The following is a 19,876-nucleotide window of genomic DNA, read 5'->3' as shown; positions in this document are numbered from 1 at the left end:
CCTGTCCGCTTCGCTAATGAGTAATTATTCCTAATTAGGAGTAATGGAAATGTGGTAGGAATAATTACACTGACTAGTAGGAATAATTATAACAAATTAAAAAAATCAGAGGAAGAAAGGCCTTCGATGTACATCTTCATGGTTTGTTTTCTCTAATTTAGTCAGATCAAGGAACAAAGATGACTTTTATTCTGCTTTTCTGCTGCTTTGACACTTAAAATAACCATGCTGGTTGAATTGGCATTTATCACATATTTAAAAACATTTAAAATACAATTTAAGGCTGAATAAAATTGACCTTTACTAACTGTGTCTAGATGAGATTGTGTGCATCTCAGATTCTAAAATTGGGGCTGGGTCTGAACCTTTATTCCCCTTAAATCTGATTTTTGAAAAGTTACAGCAACAAACTAATTGGTGTTGATTAGTGGTCCATGCAAAGTGATTGGTCAGGAGAAGATGGGAGGCAGAAGTGATAGAGAACATCACATTTCTAGTGGCAGCTGCAATAGAGGCTGAGATTTTCAAAATTGCCTTAAAGGGAATTAGGAATCCAAGGCTACGTCTTTCCTTAAAATGCTATATTGACATAGTCGCAGACACACTGCTGTAGCACATCAGTGTAGATGCTCACTACAGCAATGGGAGGGGTTCTGCCATCACTCTGGTTAAACCACTCAAAGGTGGTAGCTAGGCTTATGGAAGAATTCTCCCATTGGTCTAGTGCTGTGTACACTGGGTATTAAGTTGGCATCGCTATGTGTATGTTGTTTTTTCCAACCCCCAAGTCTCCTAACAGGCTTTGAAAATCTGTCATAGGCAATGTTCCCTCCAGTCTTTTCCATCCATGTGCAGAATAAAGTTTATTATGTGCACCAAGGCATGTGTGAATGTGCACCACCAGTAGAAACAAAACCTAGCTGTGAGTGCTCTGCTAATCAGCTGGGCAGCACTGGAACCTCTCCTGAGCAGCTGTACAAGCACACAGCTGCAGAGATCACTGGTCATAGTATTGATAGGCTCATTGGTGCAGCTGGTCTGAGCACACCAAAATTTTTCCAAGGTGTGTTGTTAGAGTGGGGTTTGCACTTGTATTTGACCTTTTAAACTCACTGGCTGACGTTGTCTAGTGTACAATGAAGGGTGGATGTTTTGGCCAGCTTTGGATAAATTCACGAAGTTGACACCTCTTGTTTGAGATTGGGGTGTGGATGGACTGGGACCAAGTGTTCTGTGCAGATTTTTACCAAAAGCTGCCAATAGTCAAAGGTAACCTCTACCTCTAGGAATAGCCAGACTGCATGTTATAGTTACAGAAGTGAGATCTTTCATGCTTTAACTTTTACATAAAATCAAACCCCTCTTTTCTGGAAAAAGTAGGTTTAGCTAATTTATTACTTTCCACAAATGTAGATTTCTGTTGTTATTGGCAATTCTAAACCTGTTCAATTTTTGTGTTCACTCTTTTCAGAAGAGTAAGAGGAAAGGGCATGAATACACAAACATTAAATATTCTTTATCGGACCAGATAAGCGGGGATCAGAGCCCACTCCCACCATGTACTCCGACCCCAGCCTGTCCAGAGTAAGTAGCAGTTTGACAGTATCAAATTAGTTCTGAAACGCCTGTGTATTCAAGCACATCCAGCCATAGAGACCTTCGTTGTGGGCTGTTTTCCTTGCAAGAGTTTATTTCTAATCATGTAACAGAGGGTATGTCTACACTGCAAAGTTAGTTCGAACTAACAGACGTTAGTTCGAACTAACTTTCTTAGGCGCTACACTAGCGCTCCGTTAGTTCGAACTTAATTCGAACTAACGGAGCGCTTAGTTCGAACTAGGTAAACCTCATTTTACGAGGATTAAGCCTAGTTCAAACTAGCTAGTTCGAATTAAGGGCTGTGTAGACCCTTAATTCGAACTAGTGGGAGGCTAAGGCTTCCCAGGTTTCCCTGGTGGCCACTCTGGCCAACACCAGGGAAACTCTATTGCCCCCCTCCCAGCCCCGGAGCCCTTAAAGGGCCACGGGCTGGCTACTCACTTTGTGCCAGTTGCAAGGCTGCAAGCACCCGTGCCTGCACAGCCTGCACCTGCCACAGGATGAGCCAGCCCTCCACTGCTCCCCAGGACCAGCCTGGCGGCTCCCAGGAGCCTGCCCGGGGGCGCAAAAGGCGGGCGCCCGCCTGGTCAAGTGCGGAGATCGTGGACCTCATCAAGGTTTGGGGGGAAGCCTCCAATGTCCACGATCTCCGCACTAGCCACCGGAACGCGGCCGTCTATGGACGCATGGCTGCCAGCCTGGCCGCCAGGGGCCACCAGCGCAGCCGGGAGCAGGTGCGCTGCAAAATAAAGGACTTGCGGCAGTCCTAGTCCCGGGCCTGCCTGCCAGGGGCCGACCCGGAGGCCTGCCCCCACTTCCACGCCTTGGACTGCATCCTGGGGGCTCATGCCGTCCCTGCCCCCCGGGACGTGATTGACCCCGGGGCAGAAGGACCGCTCCTGGACACGGAGGAGGAGGAAGAGGGCTCTGAGAGCCAGGAGCCTGCCGCCAGCCTGCCCAGGACCCGGGACCCCCGAGGCACGCCACAGACCCGCTCGCCTGCATCATCTGAGGCCGGGGAGGCGTCCACCTGTGAGTACCCTCGTGTTCCCCTTATGTGTACGGGGGGCTGGGGCGAGAGGGAGCCCCGGGACCGTGCGCCTGGGCCTTGCCCACCACGGAGCAGCAGCTGGGGATCCTGCAGGGGCCCTGGCCTTGCAGAGGGGAGCTGGGTTTCACACACCTGGGCCCCTGGGGTAATTGACCGCTGGTGGTCTTGCACCACAGCTGCAGCACCTGGGCCTGCAGGGCGCACCACACCGCCTGCAGCAGCCGTCCGCGCCCGGGCAAGCAGGACAGCCAGGAACCAGGAGGACTACCAGAGGCGGCACCTCCGGTTCCTGGATCGACAGGTCCGTCTCCAGGACCACTGGGTCCAGGAGGACCTCAGGCTGCACCGGAGGAGTCTGGAGGAGCAGGGCCGTGCTCTGCGAGGCCACCTCCAGAGCCTGCTGGACCGCTTCCCATTTCCTCCTCCCCCTGCTCCCCCTCTTGCTCCCCCTGCTCCCGCTCCTGCTTCCTCCACACCCCCTGTCCCTCCTGCCCCCCCTCCACAACCATTCCCCACCGACGCCCCCGGACCCGCAGTGTGGCGAGACGGGAGAGGCAGCCGGACTCCCACCCCTGAGCTTTCCTTTCCCTTCCTCCCTTCCCTCCCCTCCCCTTCCAGCTCCCTCGTCCCAGGTTTCCCCCTCCCTTCTCCCACCTTCATTCCTCCCTCCCCCCACCCCAGTTCTGTGAAATAAACAGACGTTTTTGTTTGAAAAACAGGTGTCTTTATTTGACAGTAGGTAGGGAGGGGAAAGGGGGGGGGGGGAGGGTGGAAGGAAGGCCCCAGTGGGGCATGCAAGGGAGAGGTCAGTCCTCCTCCTCCACCTGGAAGCTCTCCCACAGGGCTTCCCGGATGCGGACAGCCCCCCGCTGGGCTTCCCGGACGGCGGCGGTGCGGGGCTGACCGTAGTGTCCAGCCATGCGGTTAGCCTCAGCCATCCAGGCTGGCAGGAAAGCCTCCCCCTTCTGCTCACACAAATTGTGGAGCACACAACATGCCGCCACCACGGGAGGGATGTTGTGCTCGGCCAGGTCCAGACGGGTGAGGAGGCATCGAAAGCGGGCTTTCAGTCGCCCGAAGGCCCCCTCCACCACGATGCGGGCCCTGGTCAGCCTTGCATTGAAGGCCTGGCGGGAGGGATTGAGGTGCCCCGTGTAGGGCTTCATGAGCCAGGGCTGCAGTGGGTAGGCGGCATCCCCCACCAGGCACACGGGCATGTCCATGTCCCCGACCCTGATGTGGCGGTCGGGGAAGAAGGTCCTGTCCTGCAGCCGCTGGCACACGGAGGAGTTGCGGTACACCCGTGCGTCGTGTGCTTTGCCGGACCAGCCCACATTAATGTCCGTGAACTGTCCCCGGTGGTCACACACGGCCTGCAGGATCACGGAGAAGTACCCCTTACGGTTGACGTACCGGGACGCCTGGTGTTCCGGGGCACGGATGGGGATGTGCGTCCCGTCGATGGCCCCCCCGCAGTTGGGGAAGCCGAGGGCGCCGAATCCCCGGATGACGGCGTCCGGGTCGGCGAGGCGGACCACCCTGCGGAGCAGCACCCGGTTGATGGCCTTGACCACCTGCGGAGAGAGACACAGCAAAGCGCCAATCAGTGGCGTGCCCGGGTGGCTGGGAGCGTGCGTGTCCTGGCAGTGCCCCGCGCCCCACTCCCGGAAGCAACCCCCCTGGCGGCGTGTAGTACAGCCGGGACAGCCCGACCCCTCCGGTGCGGGGTGCTTTCGCCTCCTCCCGCCCCCCCCTTTGTCCCTGGGGCGGCCCATCCCCTCCTCGCAGCCCCCCTCCCCCCCCGGCTCGGTGGCCGACGAGTGCCATACCTGCATGAGCACCGCTCCGACGGTGGATCTCCCCACACCGAGCTGGTTCCCTACGGATCGGTAGCTGTCCGGCGTGGAGAGCTTCCAGAGGGCGATGGCCACCCGCTTCTGGAGGGGGATGGCGGGTCTCATGCGAGTGTCCCTTCTGCGCAGAGCAGGGGCGAGCCACTCGCAGAGCTCCAGGAAGGTGTCCCTCCTCATCCTGAAGTTCTGGGTCCACTGTCGGTCCTCCCAGCGCTCCAGGACGATGCGGTTCCACCAGGCGCTGCTGGTGTCCAGACGCCAGACGCGGTGGGGCACGCCGGTGCCGGGGCGCTGCCGCGGCTCCTCCAGGGCGGCCAGACGGAGAGGCAGGGGGCTGACGTGCACCAGGTGGTGCCAGGCAGCCTCGAGCCATTGGTGGCAGGCTTGCAGCAGCAAGTCCAGAAAGTGCACCAGAAGGTGCAGGGCGAGCTCTGGCTCCATGTTGCCACCTGCGGCGGCCCCCCCCGAAGGGAAGCACCGACACAGACGGGCACAGAGACCAACGCTTTGCTGTCCCTCGGCGAGGTTGGCAAGCAAGCAGGAAAAGCTGAGAACCGGCTGTCCGGGGGGTCCCTTTAAGCTCGAGCCTCAGATAGCCTCAGACAGCAGCCACACAAAGCAACTACTGACCTGATGCCCTGCCAGAACCAGTTTCAGCTGCCCTTAAATGCCCCCTGCGTCCAATCAGTGTGGACGCGCTAGTTCGAATTAGCAAAACGCTAGTTCGAACTAGTTTTTAGTTCTAGACGCGTTAGTTCGAATTAGCTTAGTTCGAATTAACTAATTCGAACTAAGTTAGTTCGAACTAGCGCTGTAGTGTAGACATACCCAGAGAAATTTCCTCAGCAAACACTTGCTCTCTTTTTCTACTCACTTTAACTTGAGATCTATTATTAATTTTTTTGGGTGTCCCCACAAATGGATTTTTTCAGGCCGGCACTGACTTTTCATTTGACATAAAGGGGCCGTGGTGAGAAGGGTCTTTAATTCATTGAACCAGTGGTTCTAAGCCAGGGGTTTGGAGTCCCCTGGGGGGGCCATGAGCAGGTTTCAGGAGGTACTCTAAACAGGGTCAGTATTAGACTTGCTGGGGCCCAGGGCAGAAAGCCAAAATCCCACCTCCTGGGCTGAGGCTCTGAACTCTGCCACCTGGACCTGAAGCCAGAGCCTGGCCAATTTAGCTTTGTGGGGGGCCCCTCTGGCATGGTGCCCCAGGCAGTTGACCTGTTTGCTTGGTGTTAGAGAAGAATCAGGTGACCCAGGAGTGGATGGGGTAAACAGTTGCTTTATTGCCCACGCACATTAACCTCGGACCCCTGACACATCATTCCGAGTGGCCTGTTTCATCAGGATTGGTCTGCTGTCCAGGGGTGGGAGGAGGCCTCCCTGGTGTCCAGGGGCTCCCCAGGTTATGCTGGTGCAGGCTCTGTGTGAGTGTCTGTTACGTTTGTGGGAGGAACTTGCTAATCTTAGAAGTAAAGTAGAAACTTTGCAGCAGATTGCTGAGAAGCAGTGTGCTATTAAATATTAGTGTGTGTTGGCAGCCGGGATGGCTGAAACCTGCATGGATGATTTTTAATTGCCTTAAGTCAGAGAACCTGGCCCTGAAGGGTCAAGCAGGTGCCTTATAGCAGTTCTGTTTACCCCATCCGCTCCTGTGTCACCTGTTTCTTCTCTAACACTAGGGATGTTAGTTATCAGGTAATTGAATAGTCGTGTAACCACATGAATTCTTAGCAGTTTCATGACTATTCGCTAGTTCCTGGGGGTGGGGGCAGCAGCCAGCGTGCTCCAGCCCTACTCCTGGGGAGCCTCTAGAGGCAGCAGCGTGGGGTGGCAGGGGGCTCCTTGGGAGTGGGGCTGCTGGCCCTGCCCCCGCCCCCGGGGACTATCAAATAGTCATGTAACTGCTAAGAATTCATGTGGTTACACGACTATTCAATTACCTGATAGCTAACATCCCTAGTTGACAGGATTAACCGATAAGCCAACGTTTTTATCGGTTAATCGTGTAGCTGTCTACATGTTAACATCTCTACTGCTTGCTACCCTGTAATGCTGGTCTTGGTTTTTCTATGCAGAAAACCAGTTATTGTGGCACAGGTGGATCGTGGAGTTTTTATACCATGTTGGGGAGCCCTCAGAAAGAAAAAGGTTGAGAACCCCTGTGTTAAAGCACATGAAAAGGCTACCTTGGGTGTGAAGCACTTGGATATGAAAGATGTACTGTTTTTTCTATTCATAGAACACAAATTGCACATGGGTCCCTGCAGCAACTAATAAATGGAGTAACTGTTAGGCAATGCTGCTATATGCTTGCTAAACAATAGTTTAGTACAGGAAGTAAAGACAATACCATATCCCATTGAAATGATCTGTTTGTCTTGTATGTCTACAGTGACCATCACTGTGGTATCTGAGCTAGGGAAAAATGAGGTTGAAAGAATTCAGTCACCTAGATTAGAATTTAGCTAGGACACTGAAGTGAATGCCTCTGTGCTTGGGGATGCAGTGGGATGGAGAACAGCTCCTTTGTTTAAAAAGGGTCCCTGGGTCTTAGAAAGTTGGCCAGAAAAGTGGGTGAAAATCACATAACACTTTGTTGTTCTGTTTCGCTATTGTGTTGTGGTTTCTTGTTAACATCCTTAATGCCTGGAATTGTAATAAAATAGCAGTGCCACCCTATTGTAATCTTGCCTTCATTCTGTCCCACATTTTGTGCTGACTTAACTCTGTGCAACCCTCTAGATGTTAAAGTGGGCATGGGGTGGAGTTGTCACAGAATCTGCCCCATTGACTGGGTCATGCAGAAATCACCCAGTATTCTAAATCCAGCAGCTCTGTGCTTTCAAGTGAATTGAACAAGTTATTAGCTAACTTCATTGAATTATCCAATATGTATATATTTTCCTAGTAAACCTGACTTTATTTTCCTAAAAAAAATCTGTCATTTTAGAATGAGAGAAGATAGTGGTGCTAGAGTATATGAAAATGTGGGGTCGATGCAGCAGCAGCAGAAAAGCTTCAGATGAGATGTACAGAAACTTTCATGCAAAGGAAGGTATGCACATTGGAAATTCTAGTGTGATCTACCTTAAAGCTGCTTTTGTTGCTCTATGGCATATTTTAACCTAATCACAATTCAGTCATGAAATGTATTTAATCCAACAATCTTTGCTATAGTGTCAGTTGGTTTAGCAAGATGAAGTATTCATCATTTTCACAGTCACTTGATTTACCAAGTGAGAAGGGTAATACTTTGGACTGAGTGAAGCCAGTTCTGACTGCCTTTTGGGCTACACCATCTCAAACCATATTTACTTAGTTGCGCAGGGTCCCAACTACTGTGTCTCTCCCTTTGAAATCTGCAAGAGCCGCAGGCGGCTCTTCTACATTTCAACGGCAGAGGCGCAGTGGGATAGTGAGTGCGCACCTTATTGACTAATCGAGTAGTTGATGGAAATTCCATTGACTACTTGATTAGCTGATTAATTGAAATTTAACATCCCTATCTTATAATGGCACTTTCTTGGGGTATGTCTACACTACAAAGTTCATTCAAAACAACAGCCGTTATTTCGAATTAACTTTAATAGCGTCTACACATGCAAACTGCTATTTCAAAATTAATTCGAAATAGCGGAGCACTTATTTCAAATTTGGTAAACCTCATTCCACGAGGAGTAACGCCAAATTCAAAATAGCTATTTTGAATTAAGTGCTGTGTAGACACTTAATTCGAAATAGGGGGCCTCCAGCCCTTCCCAGGGAGCCCTGGTGGCCACTCTGGGCACAACCAGGAAAACTTCCTCTCCTCTCCCCCAGCCCCGGAGCCATTAAAGGGGTAGACCCTGGCCACAGTGCCTGTGCCAGCTCCAAGCCTGCCAGCCCAGAGCCAGCAGTAGCCACCGGGGCCCCTGACCCAGGGGCCCCAAAACATGAGCCAGCAAGCCACTGGCAGCCAGCCCTCCACCGCTCCCCAGGGGCAGTCTGCCAGCTCCCAGGAGCCTGACGGGCTGGAGAAGGCGGGCGCCTTCCTGGTCCAGGGTGGAGATCATGGACCTTATTCAGGTTTGGGGGGGATGCCCCCAATGTCCATGATCTCCGCACTAGACGGAGGAATGCGGCCGTCTATGGCAGGACAGCTGCCAGCCTGGCCACCAAAGGCCACATGTGAACCCAGGAGCGGGTTTGCATGAAAATCAAGTTGGTCCGGCGAGACCCCCAATCCTGAGCCCTGAGCTTCCCCTCCCCCTCCCCCTTCTTCCCCTTGCCCAAGAAACCCCTGCCCAAGGCCAAGGGAAGGTATCGGCCTATCCTAGACCTCAGGGAGCTCAATGCAGAGGCAGCCGGTCTCTGTACAGAGGGTCTCTTTGTGGATTATGTCCTGTATCAAGGAGTGTTATGGGCTGGCCCAGGTGCCAGCCCTTCCCCTCACGGCCCACTCCACTAGGACCCAGGCCTCCTCTACAGCATTTGTGGCCCAGGTCCCGATCCTGGACATCTGCAGGTCTGCCATGTGGTCTTCAGTCCACACTTTTGCCAATCATTATGTGCTGGACCATCATGCAAGGGAGGATGCAGCCCTGGGGAGGTCTGTCCTCCAATCAGTTGAAGGTTAGAAATCTGACTCTGCCTCCTTGGGTTTCCACTTTGGGAGTCACCTACATGGAATGGACATGAGCAAGCACTCGAAGAAGAAAGAAGAGTTACTTACCTCCCATAACAGTTGTTCTTTGAGATGTGTTGCTCATGTCCATTACAAATCCCACCCATCTCCCCTTCTTTGGCGTGGTCCGATAAGAAGGAACCGAGGGCGGGGAGGGCCGGCAGGGGTATATATGCGCCGATAACGCCACTCCCAGGGGGCTCCCCTACTGGCCCAATGGGTACTGCTAAGGGAAAAACTTCCAATGACGCGTGCACGCAGTGCGCACATCCCTACATGGAATGGACATGAGCAACACATCTCGCGTAACCATTGTTGTTTGAGATAAGTAACCGTTTTTTCTTAGCACATGTACTTCATATTGGCTCAGTCCTGCAACCTCTGCTTCCTGTGGCTCCCCTTGGCTGCAAATGACAAACCAGAAGCAATGGGAGCTATGTGGCTGCGGAGCCAGTAAATAAACTGGAGCGGCCAGTTAGCAGGTTTCTCAGAGTGGATCCGTGGACCACTTTGAGAAACACTGTGCTAAACCAATTTACACTGTGGCAAAGATTCTTGGATTAAATAAGTTTCAGAATTGAGACTGTGATGCTCAGTGAGTCTGTAGGTATTAATTAAGGTTGTTGGTTTGGGTTGTAAGTGGTGTTTAAATCCTCTCATTTTGATCTGTTGACCAAATATGTTCTTATGCTCGTGTTAGCTGTATGAGCTTTATCGGCTCAGCAATGCTGTGAGAGGGTGGGGTCGATGCTGTTCTGCATGTCACTGTAGAATCTCTATCTGCACAGATCTGAAAGGCAAGCAAGAATCATGTAAGTTTTCTGATCTTGGGGAGAGTTTGCGACACCAGCCACTTTTGTATCACACTGAATAATTCTGGACTTGTACACTCAGCCAGTTTGCTCTGGAAGTAAAGTATAACTGTGTGTACAAGATTTTAGAATATGGGTTTCATGTGCTTATGTGATAGAACATTTCTGTTTCAGAGAGGTGGGTGGGCCAGTGATCTCCCAACATGATTTACGTAGGTCTTTATATGATTGATGGCAATGGCAGTGTCAGAGCCATGATGGCATATAAAGGACACAGCACTCACCCTGACCCAATAGACTGTAACCCACGTCACAGTTGGAATGTGGCCCAGAAACAAGGCATTTGTTACATAATTTTTTTTTTGTGGTTATCTTGTTTGGAGTCCAGATTTCAATAGCTCCCTAATTAGTGTTCACTACAGCCAGGGAACAGTACACATCTTAAAATCCTGTTTTGTATTGCCACTCACTCAGCCCTCAAGGGAGTTAAGCTACTAGAACACACGTGCTACAAGAGCCGATTTTTACTGGCACATGGGGCAGGAGCTCAGCCCTCCCCTTCCCCGGCGCAGCCAGAAGCTTGTGCTGCGGCTTGAGCCTCAGCCATGCAGCTGCAGGCTGGATCACCAGCTCCGGCTTCCTGCTGGGTTGGGGGGAGAGGCACACATGCATCCCTGGGGCTGCCTCCTGCTTCGGGAGGGGCTGGGCCTGGGCCTGCTCCACAGATCTGGGGCTGTGCAGCTGGCACATGTGGCACGCCAGAGCCTGGGCAGGAACATGGACATATATGGCTGGATCGCCGAGGCCCTGGCCACGAGGGGCCACCACCCCAGGAGCCTCGAGCAGGTCAGGAGCAAGGTCAAAGAGCTCCAGCAGGGCTGCACCAGGGCCAGGGAGCACAGCTGTCTCTCTGGGCCAGAACACCACTCCTGCCCCTACTTCAATGAGCTGCATCGCATCCTGGGGGCTGGGGCAGCCCCTTCCCCACCCCTGGTCATGGACTCAGGGCTGGAGACGCCTGTCATCACCCGCCCGGAGGTCCCAGACAAAAAGGAGGAGGAGGACATTGAACTGGAGGAGGATAAAGAGACAGCCAGCACTGTCACCCTCAGCCTCAAGCTGGTATCCCAGGGCCTCTGAGGCCAGGGAGGGATCATCAGGTAAGTGCTCAGTTTTTCACACACACAGGGAGGGGATGGCAGGCGCAGAGGGGCTGTGGTGCAATTGTCGCTCAGCCTTCTCAGCCTGGCCATCGGGCTGCAGTCCCTGCATGTGCAGCACCAGTCTGCGCCATGCAGCCCCAGAGCACAGGCTCTGGGAAGGCCACACACGTCTGACCCCCGGGAGGGATGCCCTCCCACCACCAGCCACCACTGGAAGGAGGCTGGGGACAAGGGTACACGCACGCCTGCACACAGACTGAGGAGTGCCACACACAGCACACAGGCATGACTGCACACTCGAGACATCACCCGCTCCTGGGGACAGTGCTGCCAGGTGCAGGTGTGTTTGCGGCCCCGATGGAAGGCTGGACTGCTCGAGGCCCCTCTCCCGCCCATGGGATCCCAGTGTGGCTGGACACTTTTTTGCCTGCTTGTCTGTGGGACGGGGCAGGCAGCATGGTTCCCTGGGCACCTCGGGGCCCCTGTGAGGCAGGGCCCACTGTTCAGGCCACACATGGCCTTGCTCCTGGGACATCACCGTCCTGTGCCCCCAGGACTGTTGGTTGCTGCTCACAGAGGAGGGCATGTCCTCCGGGACAGTGTCTTCATGGATGACTGACCACCTCTCCCTCTTTATTCTCCACGGCCCGACCAGCTGTGACTGAGGGCCAATCACCACCAGCTGAGCCAGCCGCCCGACCCCAGGGGAGCTGCAGGCACCAGAGGGTCCATGAGGACCTTCTGAGACAGCACGTGGCCGTCCTCCAGAACATGCAGCAGAGCCTGGCACAGAAGGTCCGGAATGGCACACAATGGCGGACCCAAATGTGGGCCGCAACATGTGTGCCACCATCTGGGTGATGATAGCATACCCGGCTGCTGTCCCTCCTCCTGCCCCCGCCCCCCCTGCCATGCCTGTTTCTGCCCCTCCTGCCATGTCTGACTCTGCTCCAGCCCCCCCCTCCTGCCTATCCCCCTGTTATCCCTGGCCCCACCCCACCCCCGAGGTCCCCGGACCTGAGGTGGAACTTCCAGCTGCACCACACGCCACTCCCAGCCCCAGCTCTGAGCCCGCCCCTTCCCTCCCCTTATCCAGGTTCTGAGCCCCCTCCTCCCCAGTTTCTTTTATTATAAACCAAAATCTTTGTATTTCTTGTAACACAAACTGCTGTATTTATTGAGTGTACAGGGAAGGGAGGGGCAAGGCAGAGGCCCCTAGTGGGGAGGCCCCGGGGAGAGTTACTAGGGTCAGAGAAACTCTCCCTCAGGGCCTCCCGGATGAGCACCCCCACCTGATGGGCCTGGCGGATGGCGGCTGTGCGCGGCTGTTCGAAGGCCCTTCTCTCCCGGCTGGCCTCTGCCCCCCACCCGGAAGGAAGGCCTCCCCCTCCCTCTCCACATTGTTGTGGCCGAGATCACCTGGGGGATGTTGTGCTCCCCCACACTGAGGCGGGTCAGGAGGCACCTGAACCACACCTTCAAGCGTCCGAAGGTTCATTCAGCCTGGATGTGGGCCCTGGCCAAGCGGGGATTGAAACGGTCCCTGCTCAGGTCCAGGTGTCCGGTGTAGGGCTTCATAAGCCATGGCATGAAGGGGGTAGGCTGCGTCCCCCACAATGCACAGTGGCATCTCCACGTCCCCGACCCTGGAGTCATGCTGGGGGAAGAAATGTGCCAACCTCCAGCTTCTGGTAGAGGCTGGAATTTCTGAAAATGCAGGCATCATGCGCCCTCCCCAACCACCCCACAAAAATGTCTGTGAACTGTCCATGGTGGTCCACCAGGGCCTGCAGGACCATGGGAAAATAGCCCTTCCTGTTGATGTACTGGGCGGCTCGATGTTCTGGGGCCCAGATGGGGATGTGGGTTCCATCTATGCCTCCCCCGCAGTCGGGGAAGCCCAGGGCGGCAAATCCAGCCACGATGGGGTCCAGGTGTCCCAGGCGGATGACACTGCACAGCAGGATGGAGTTTATGGCCCTCACCACCTGCAGGAAACAAACAAAGACAGAAAATCAAAGGGGGTGCCTGAGCCCTTGGGAGGTCCTTGCCCCCCTGCCCCACAAACACCCCAGGAGCCAACCCCTATGAGGCCGTCCCCCCCACAGGGCTGTGTGAGGGCTGGACTGCAGAGATCTCCGGGGATGGGGCCCCACCCCCTGCACCCCCAAGCCCCCTATCCCTAGGGTCGCCCTTTCCTGTACTCCCTCCCCTCCTCCAGGGTCTGCAGCCCCAGAGTGCCATACCTGCATGAGGATGGCCCTGACAGTCGACTTTCCCACGCCAAACTGGTTGCCCACCGACTGGTAGCTGTCGGGGGTGGCGAGCTTCCAGACAGCGATGGCAACCTGCTTCTCCAGGGGGATGGTGGGTCGCATTTGGGTGTCCCGTCGACGGAGGGCAGGGGCCAGCCAGGCACACCACTCCATGAATGTCTCCTTCCTCATTCAGAAGTTGTGGAGCCACTGCTGGTCGTCCCACTGCTCCATCACTAGCTGGTCCCACCAGTCGGAACTGGTGTCCAGCCTCCAGAACCTTCCCTCCATCGTGGGGTGCAGTTGCAAGGGCCTTGCTCCCGCACCCAGGGAGAGGGGCTCAGTGATGAGCTCGGTGTCCAGCTTGTGCAGGGCCATGAAGGCAGCCTGCAGAAACTGCAGCATGGCAGTGTGGGGCTATCGCGTGCCCAGAGGCAGCGCCGGCTCCATGGCAAGGAGAGTGCTGTGGTGTCCAAAACCTGGGCAACCAGAGTGCACACTGCAAAAGCTTTGCTGTCCCTCAGAGAGGTAGGCAAGTAAGCAGTAGAAGCTGAGAAACGGCTGTCCAGGGGGGTCCCTTTAAGCACACATCTCAGCCTCAGGCAGCAGCACCCAGAAGCAACTGCTGACATAATGCCCTGCCTGAACTGGTTCTGGGTGGCCTTATGTGCGAGAAAGCGTCCAATCCGTGTGGATGGTATCTTTCCAAATAGCACATCGCTTTTTCATTGCGCTTTTTGTGTGTGGACACACTATTTCGAAATGAGCTTTTCCGGAAGATCTCTTCTGGAAAAGCTTATTCCAAAAGTAGCTTGCAGTCTAGACATAGCCTGACTGACTTCAGGCCCCAAATGGATATGAATGACACTCAATCTCTGCCAGTGCAGGGCAGATTAGCGCTAAGACTCTGGAGTAGGAAGTGAAGGGTCTTCATCCTATTATTGATATATCACTAAACTAAGTCCTTACCATCACTCAGATATATACTTGCATTTTGTCTTGCACTAAATATAAATACCTATAATCTTTTCTCTGCTCCCCAGTCAGATGTCCTTGAATATATTTGTTTCACTCTTGCTGGTTCTCATAGACTAGCCCAGTACTGCAGATCTCATTTGGAAACATGGTAACTTGAATTTAAGTTTTAAATGAATTGTCTTCTGAAGTCAGTTTTCTATATTCTTTCGATGCATTCTTAAATTTTGGGTCAAAGCTACCATATGCTGATCCTTTCAAGAGTTAACAGTTTAGGCTTTTTTATGGGCAAATGCAAAATAACAGCGTACGTGGTAAAAAGTAAATTAAATCTCAGTTCTTTCAGCTTCGTCTCTAAGAAGTTGGTAATTTTCTTCCTTTTGTGTTAAAAAAGGATGCCAAACCTGTCACTGTACCTTTAATAGAACACATTTACAGTTGTAAAATGATCATGAAAAATATGGCACTCCACGTGCAAGTTGGGAGAAGACCCAACTATCTCTCTCTTTAAACTGATGGATGCCTATAGTTATATGAAATTCCACCTGATATTTTAGATCTAAGATCAATCACTGCTATTTATGTTGTCAAAATTAAGTATTTCCATGTATGTTCAGAATGATGAATTATACTATATGTTTCTAAAGGACTTATATTTTTTTTCACTTTCACAGAAATGAATATTGTTTTAAAAAAAATCAAGATAGAGATGGAACAAGCTTCACATGAAGAATGAACGGTGAAGGCTTGGTACCTTTTTATTTATGGTGTTTATCCCTTCAATAGTAAGCGAAACTTAAGACCATCTAAAGATCATTATATCCTTTCTCTCCAATACCTGATTTACAATTGCTCACTTTTCACGTGAAAGGGAAATCTTCTCTACAATGAGGAAAGATATTTTGTAAAATATGATTTGTGAATCCAGGCAACAGTTAGATTGGCATTAATCTGCTTCAAATAGCATTTTTGTTTCAAAATCTAGTTATTAGCATTATTTCTTGTCAGAGCAGTTGTGGGGATTGTTTTTGTTTTTTTGTTGTTGTTGCTGTTGTTCGTTTTGTTTTTTTGTGATGGGGAAGCAATGATGTGGATAAGTCCATTACATTAATATCAAATAGTAATGGGACCAAAACTTGATTGTTTGAAGACTGGATCACCCATATTCATACATGATAAAATTAGCCCTAATACCGTTCAAACTTGGTTTGACAGGGGTGAGCAGTTAATCTTTGATATGAAGGTGTTTTTTGGTAACAGCTGTTGCCTTTGATTACTTCTCAGCTGTGTTGCTGGATGGGCTATTTTTGAGTAACACAATCTCTAGATGACCTGTACCCACAATACCAATTTACGGCCACTCTGTCAAAAACACAGCTATAGGGGCGCTGCCTATGTTAATTTGTCAGTGTTCATTTATTAAGCAGGAGATCTGAGCTGTGGAGTTGAGACATTTTAGGAAGCTCTGCAGCAGCACTTGACATCATATTAAAGCAAACAAGTAACCGCCACTGTTCCCTCTAATTTTTTCCATCTGTGTGTGGAATAAATTTTGTTGTGTGCACCAAAGCATGTGCAGGTGTGCACCCCCAATAGAAACGCATGCTGCTGGCTGTGGGCAGCTGTTGGCGCTCTGCCACTCAGCTGGGAAGCACCTGAATCTCTACTGGGCAGCTGTCCCAAGTGCGGAGCTTACAGGGAACACTGGTAACTGCCTGTGCAAGCTGTTATCTTAGGCTGGAGTGACTCTCTTCTTAAAAATTATAGTTATTGGGGCATCTGGTTCTCAGTAAGGCCTTACACTACTGAAGGTGGCTCCTTCAGAGTTTCTTGGGGAAAAGGACTACATGGAAATTAGCTATCACTTAAATTGCCTTAGTGAAAAGGGCAGTGCAGGTAGCAGTCAACAGCAGCTTGTTCTGGTCTGTTTCATCAGGCAGGAGTTTCACTAACATTCTGCCTAAAGTGTCTTTCAGAGCCACATCTAATTTGCTGTCCATGTTTTAATTGAAAAAAATACTGCTTCTGTCTCTAAAAACACTTTTAATTGTTATTAACATAACATCCTCCTGGAGTGATGCCAGCAGTAAGAGATGCTATTATCATGCCACAGTTAACTGAGTTTCTTCATCTGCAGAATAAGGCCTGTAAAAACATAATTCTCCATTTCCTGCATTAGAGAAACTTTGCCCTGTCTTTCCCATTGGAGCCTAGAGCAGCTGACTGTGCTTAATAGCAGGATTAGGTTTGAGGCAGTGGTATCTTAGCAGCATCTTTCCCCTCCCTGCTGCTGGAGTTCTGAGAATTATGGGCTACGTCTACACTACAAAGAAAAGTCAGAAAAAGATATGCAAATTGCAAACCGCAATTTGCATATCTTTCTCTGTTTTTCTGTCAGAAGAGGCTTTTCCAAAATTTGGCGCATCTACACTGCGCCAAATTTTGGGAAAACCTGCTCTTTCAACGCATCCCTTCTTCCTCGTAGAATGAGGTTTACAGGGATGGCGAAAGAACATGTCCACGTCTGCCCCCAGCAGACCAGGGAGACGCGGAGCAGCTTTTCTCACCGCGGAGGACGCGGGCGGCGGGACCGCGGTGCGTCTGGGCGGTCCCGCCACCCGCGTCTCCCTGGTCTGCTGGAGGGGCGCAGCTAGTACCCCCCCCCCCCCCCAGCAGACCAGGCTTTTCTCGCCGACGCCTGGGGTAGAGCAGCTGGGGGGCTGCCAGGTTGGTCCCACAGCGCCGAGGTGCGGCGCTACTGGACCAACCCAGCAGCACCCCAGCTGCTCTGCCCCAGGCGTCCCCGAGTCAGCCGCTGCTGAAACTGACCAGCGGCTGACTACAGGAAGCCCGAGGCAGAGCTGCTCTGCCTCAGGCTTCCTGTAGTCAGCCGCTGGTCAGTTTCAGCAGCGGCTGACTTGGGGACGCCTGGGGCAGAGCAGCTGGGGTGCTGCTGGGTTGGTCCAGTAGCGCCGAGGAGCGGCGCTGGGGGACCAACCCAGCAGCACCCCAGCTGCTCTGCCCCAGGCGTGTCCGATTCAGCCGCTGCTTGTCAGTTTCAACAGCGGCTGAATCTGGACGCCAGTTCCGACTTACATACAAATTCAACTTAAGAACAAACCTACAGTCCCTATCTTGTACGTAACCCGGGGACTGCCTGTATATACAATTGTCAAAATGTGACATTAAAATAATAGATCATGTATAGAAATATTAGTGGTTGTTTATTGTTTTCCCTGCTGGTATTTATGGGTGTTCATTCAGCTGCTTTGCAAGCTGCTCTGTGATTTTTATTGCTGCAAGGTTATATTATTCGTATAAAAGCATATTTGTAAACAGCAGAATTAAAAATTAGAAATAAAAATAATTTTTCTTATAAGTTTTTGACCATTACTCCAATTCTTTTTCTGTAATGCTTATACAGGTTGAACCTCCCTGGTCTGGCACCCTCGGGACCTGAGTGGTCCCAAAGAAGGGAATTTGCCGGACCAGGGGAGGTCATGCATCCAGGCTCTTCCGGGGCTCCTCCCCTGGCTGCTACCTCAGGAGAACCCAGAGGCCTGACCTCCTCTGGCCCACCTGACTGGCTCTGCTGCCATCGGCCCATTGCTGGGACTCTGCTCCCCCCAGCCCCGTGTGCAGCTACAACAGCGACTCCCAGGGCATCCTGCACCAAGGCCAGTGCGCTCTGGGTGGCCGGTGCGACTCCAACGGCCAGTGCCAGGCAGACACACAATTCCATTAGGAGAATCTTCAAGCGGGAGTGTATCTCCTGCTTAGCACAGGGCTTGAAACTCCAGCAGATCTTACAATTGTCCATAAGGTGGGCTTTTCCAAGGCACTTGACACAGGCTTCCTGGGGGTCCCCACAGGCATGAGCCTCAGACACTTGGCACAGGGCTTGAAGTCTTGGAACCTGGGCATGCTCTGGTTTTTATTTAGTTACAATAAAAACTAGCACTAACAACTACTAACTTGTTATATTGGCTAATATATACTCCAGCCCCCCCCCCCAGGTTCCTTCTTACCGCCTGTGACAGTCATTGGAACATGTCTCACTTGCTTACCAAGTGTGCCACAGTGGTTCTCGTTTTCTTGTTCTTCTCATTCTCAATTAACAGTTTTAGTGTTAACAAGTTAGTAGTTGTTAGTGCTAGTTTTTATTGTAACTAAATAAAAACCAGAGCATGCCCAGGTTCCAAGACTTCAAGCCCTGTGCCAAGTGTCTGAGGCTGTCTGTCTCTGGTTATCCAGGCAGTGAATCATAGGGAGTGTCACGGACAGCCAGACCCCACGCCTAAGAACAGAGAGTCAAAGAAAATGGACTACTTGGGCTGAATGGATTATGCCTGTGATGGGTTGCAGTTCAGGATTGCCAACCAGCAGGTGTTCCTGAGTAAGGATGTTAAGGACTAGTCGACTATCCACTAAGCAAATGCTTATCGGGTAGTCGAGTTGACTAGTCGATTCCCCCCCTTGATGTCTATCAGAGGCAGCAAAGGAGCGGGGGAGGGGGTACTTCAAAGTAGCAGCGCTGCACAGAGCCCATACCCGGGCTCAGTGTAGCGCTGACGCTTTGAAATGCTCTGGTGGCGTTTCCAAGGGGCAGCGCTGCGGAGCTGACCCCAGGCTCCATGCTGCACTGCCCCTTTGAAATGCACGAGCCCCCACTGGGGACTCTTGTACATTTCAAAGCTGGCACGCCCATGTGCAGCCCAGAGTCAGTGTGACTTCCTACTGGCCCCAGGTTGCATGCAGAGTTCTGCATTCCTCCTTTGAAATGTACAAGAACCCGAGTGGGGGCTCTTGTATATTTCTAAGGAGGAATGCAGAAGTGCCTATCAACTAGTTGAGTAGTCGATGGAAATTCCATCGACTACTCAACTAGTAAATTACTCGATATTTAACATCCTTACTCCTGAGCCACTATGACCTGGTCAGCCGTGGACAAATTTAGGGACCTTGTGCCACAAGACTCTAGGCAAGAGGTCAAGGCCCTGTTGGAGGAGGGCAGGGTTGTCTCTTGTACAGCCCTGCAGGTGGCCCTCAACTCAGCAGATGCAGCAGCTTGCACCCTGGCTATGGGGCTGGTCCTACGCCACCGCTCCTGACTTCAGGTCTCTGGTGTGCCCCCTAAACTACAGATGACCATCCAGGACCTTCCCTTTGAGGGGGCAGGGCTCTTCTCAGAGCAGACCGACAACTGTCTGCATGGTCCGAAGGACTCGAGGGCCACCCTTAAGTCCCTCAGAACCTATACCCCTGCCCCTGAAGAGGCATTCCTTCAACCCCAGGGGACCATCATGCTCTCCCCAGCAGGGACCCCGGCCCAAGTTCACCAGGTGTCAGGGCAGGAACTCTGGGAAAAGGAATGACAGATGTTGCTCCTGTTCCTCATCTGACCAGGGGGCAGGGCCCCCTGCTAAATCCCAGGGGCTGCACCAGGGATTATGAAGGTACGCCTGAGGACAGTGTACCAGCCACTACTTCAGTCCTCCC

General features: G+C 52.3%; 1 protein-coding gene across 4 annotated transcripts in view; it reads left to right on the top strand.

Moving 5' to 3' along the window:
• LOC102454141 (tyrosine-protein phosphatase non-receptor type 11-like) overlaps window positions 1-17,064 on the top strand; it is a 124,097-nt gene extending 107,033 nt beyond the window's left edge. The window contains exons 13-15 of one of the 4 annotated variants that reach the window (XM_075918572.1): window positions 1,472-1,584; window positions 7,460-7,564; window positions 15,052-17,064. In XM_075918572.1, the coding sequence (XP_075774687.1) occupies window positions 1,472-1,584; window positions 7,460-7,535 (189 nt within the window). In that variant the 3' untranslated portion in view covers window positions 7,536-7,564; window positions 15,052-17,064. The remainder of the gene's footprint in view (window positions 1-1,471; window positions 1,585-7,459; window positions 7,565-15,051) is intronic. The other 3 variants (XM_075918570.1, XM_075918571.1, XM_075918573.1) reach the window with 3 other exon arrangements.
• Window positions 17,065-19,876: the final 2,812 nt, after the last annotated feature.

The sequence above is a fragment of the Pelodiscus sinensis genome, unplaced genomic scaffold (assembly GCF_049634645.1).
Source record: "Pelodiscus sinensis isolate JC-2024 unplaced genomic scaffold, ASM4963464v1 ctg42, whole genome shotgun sequence".
Lineage (NCBI taxonomy): Eukaryota > Metazoa > Chordata > Testudines > Trionychidae > Pelodiscus > Pelodiscus sinensis.
The sequence above is the reverse complement of the archived record's forward strand: the minus strand, read 5'-3'. Positions and strand labels throughout refer to the sequence as shown.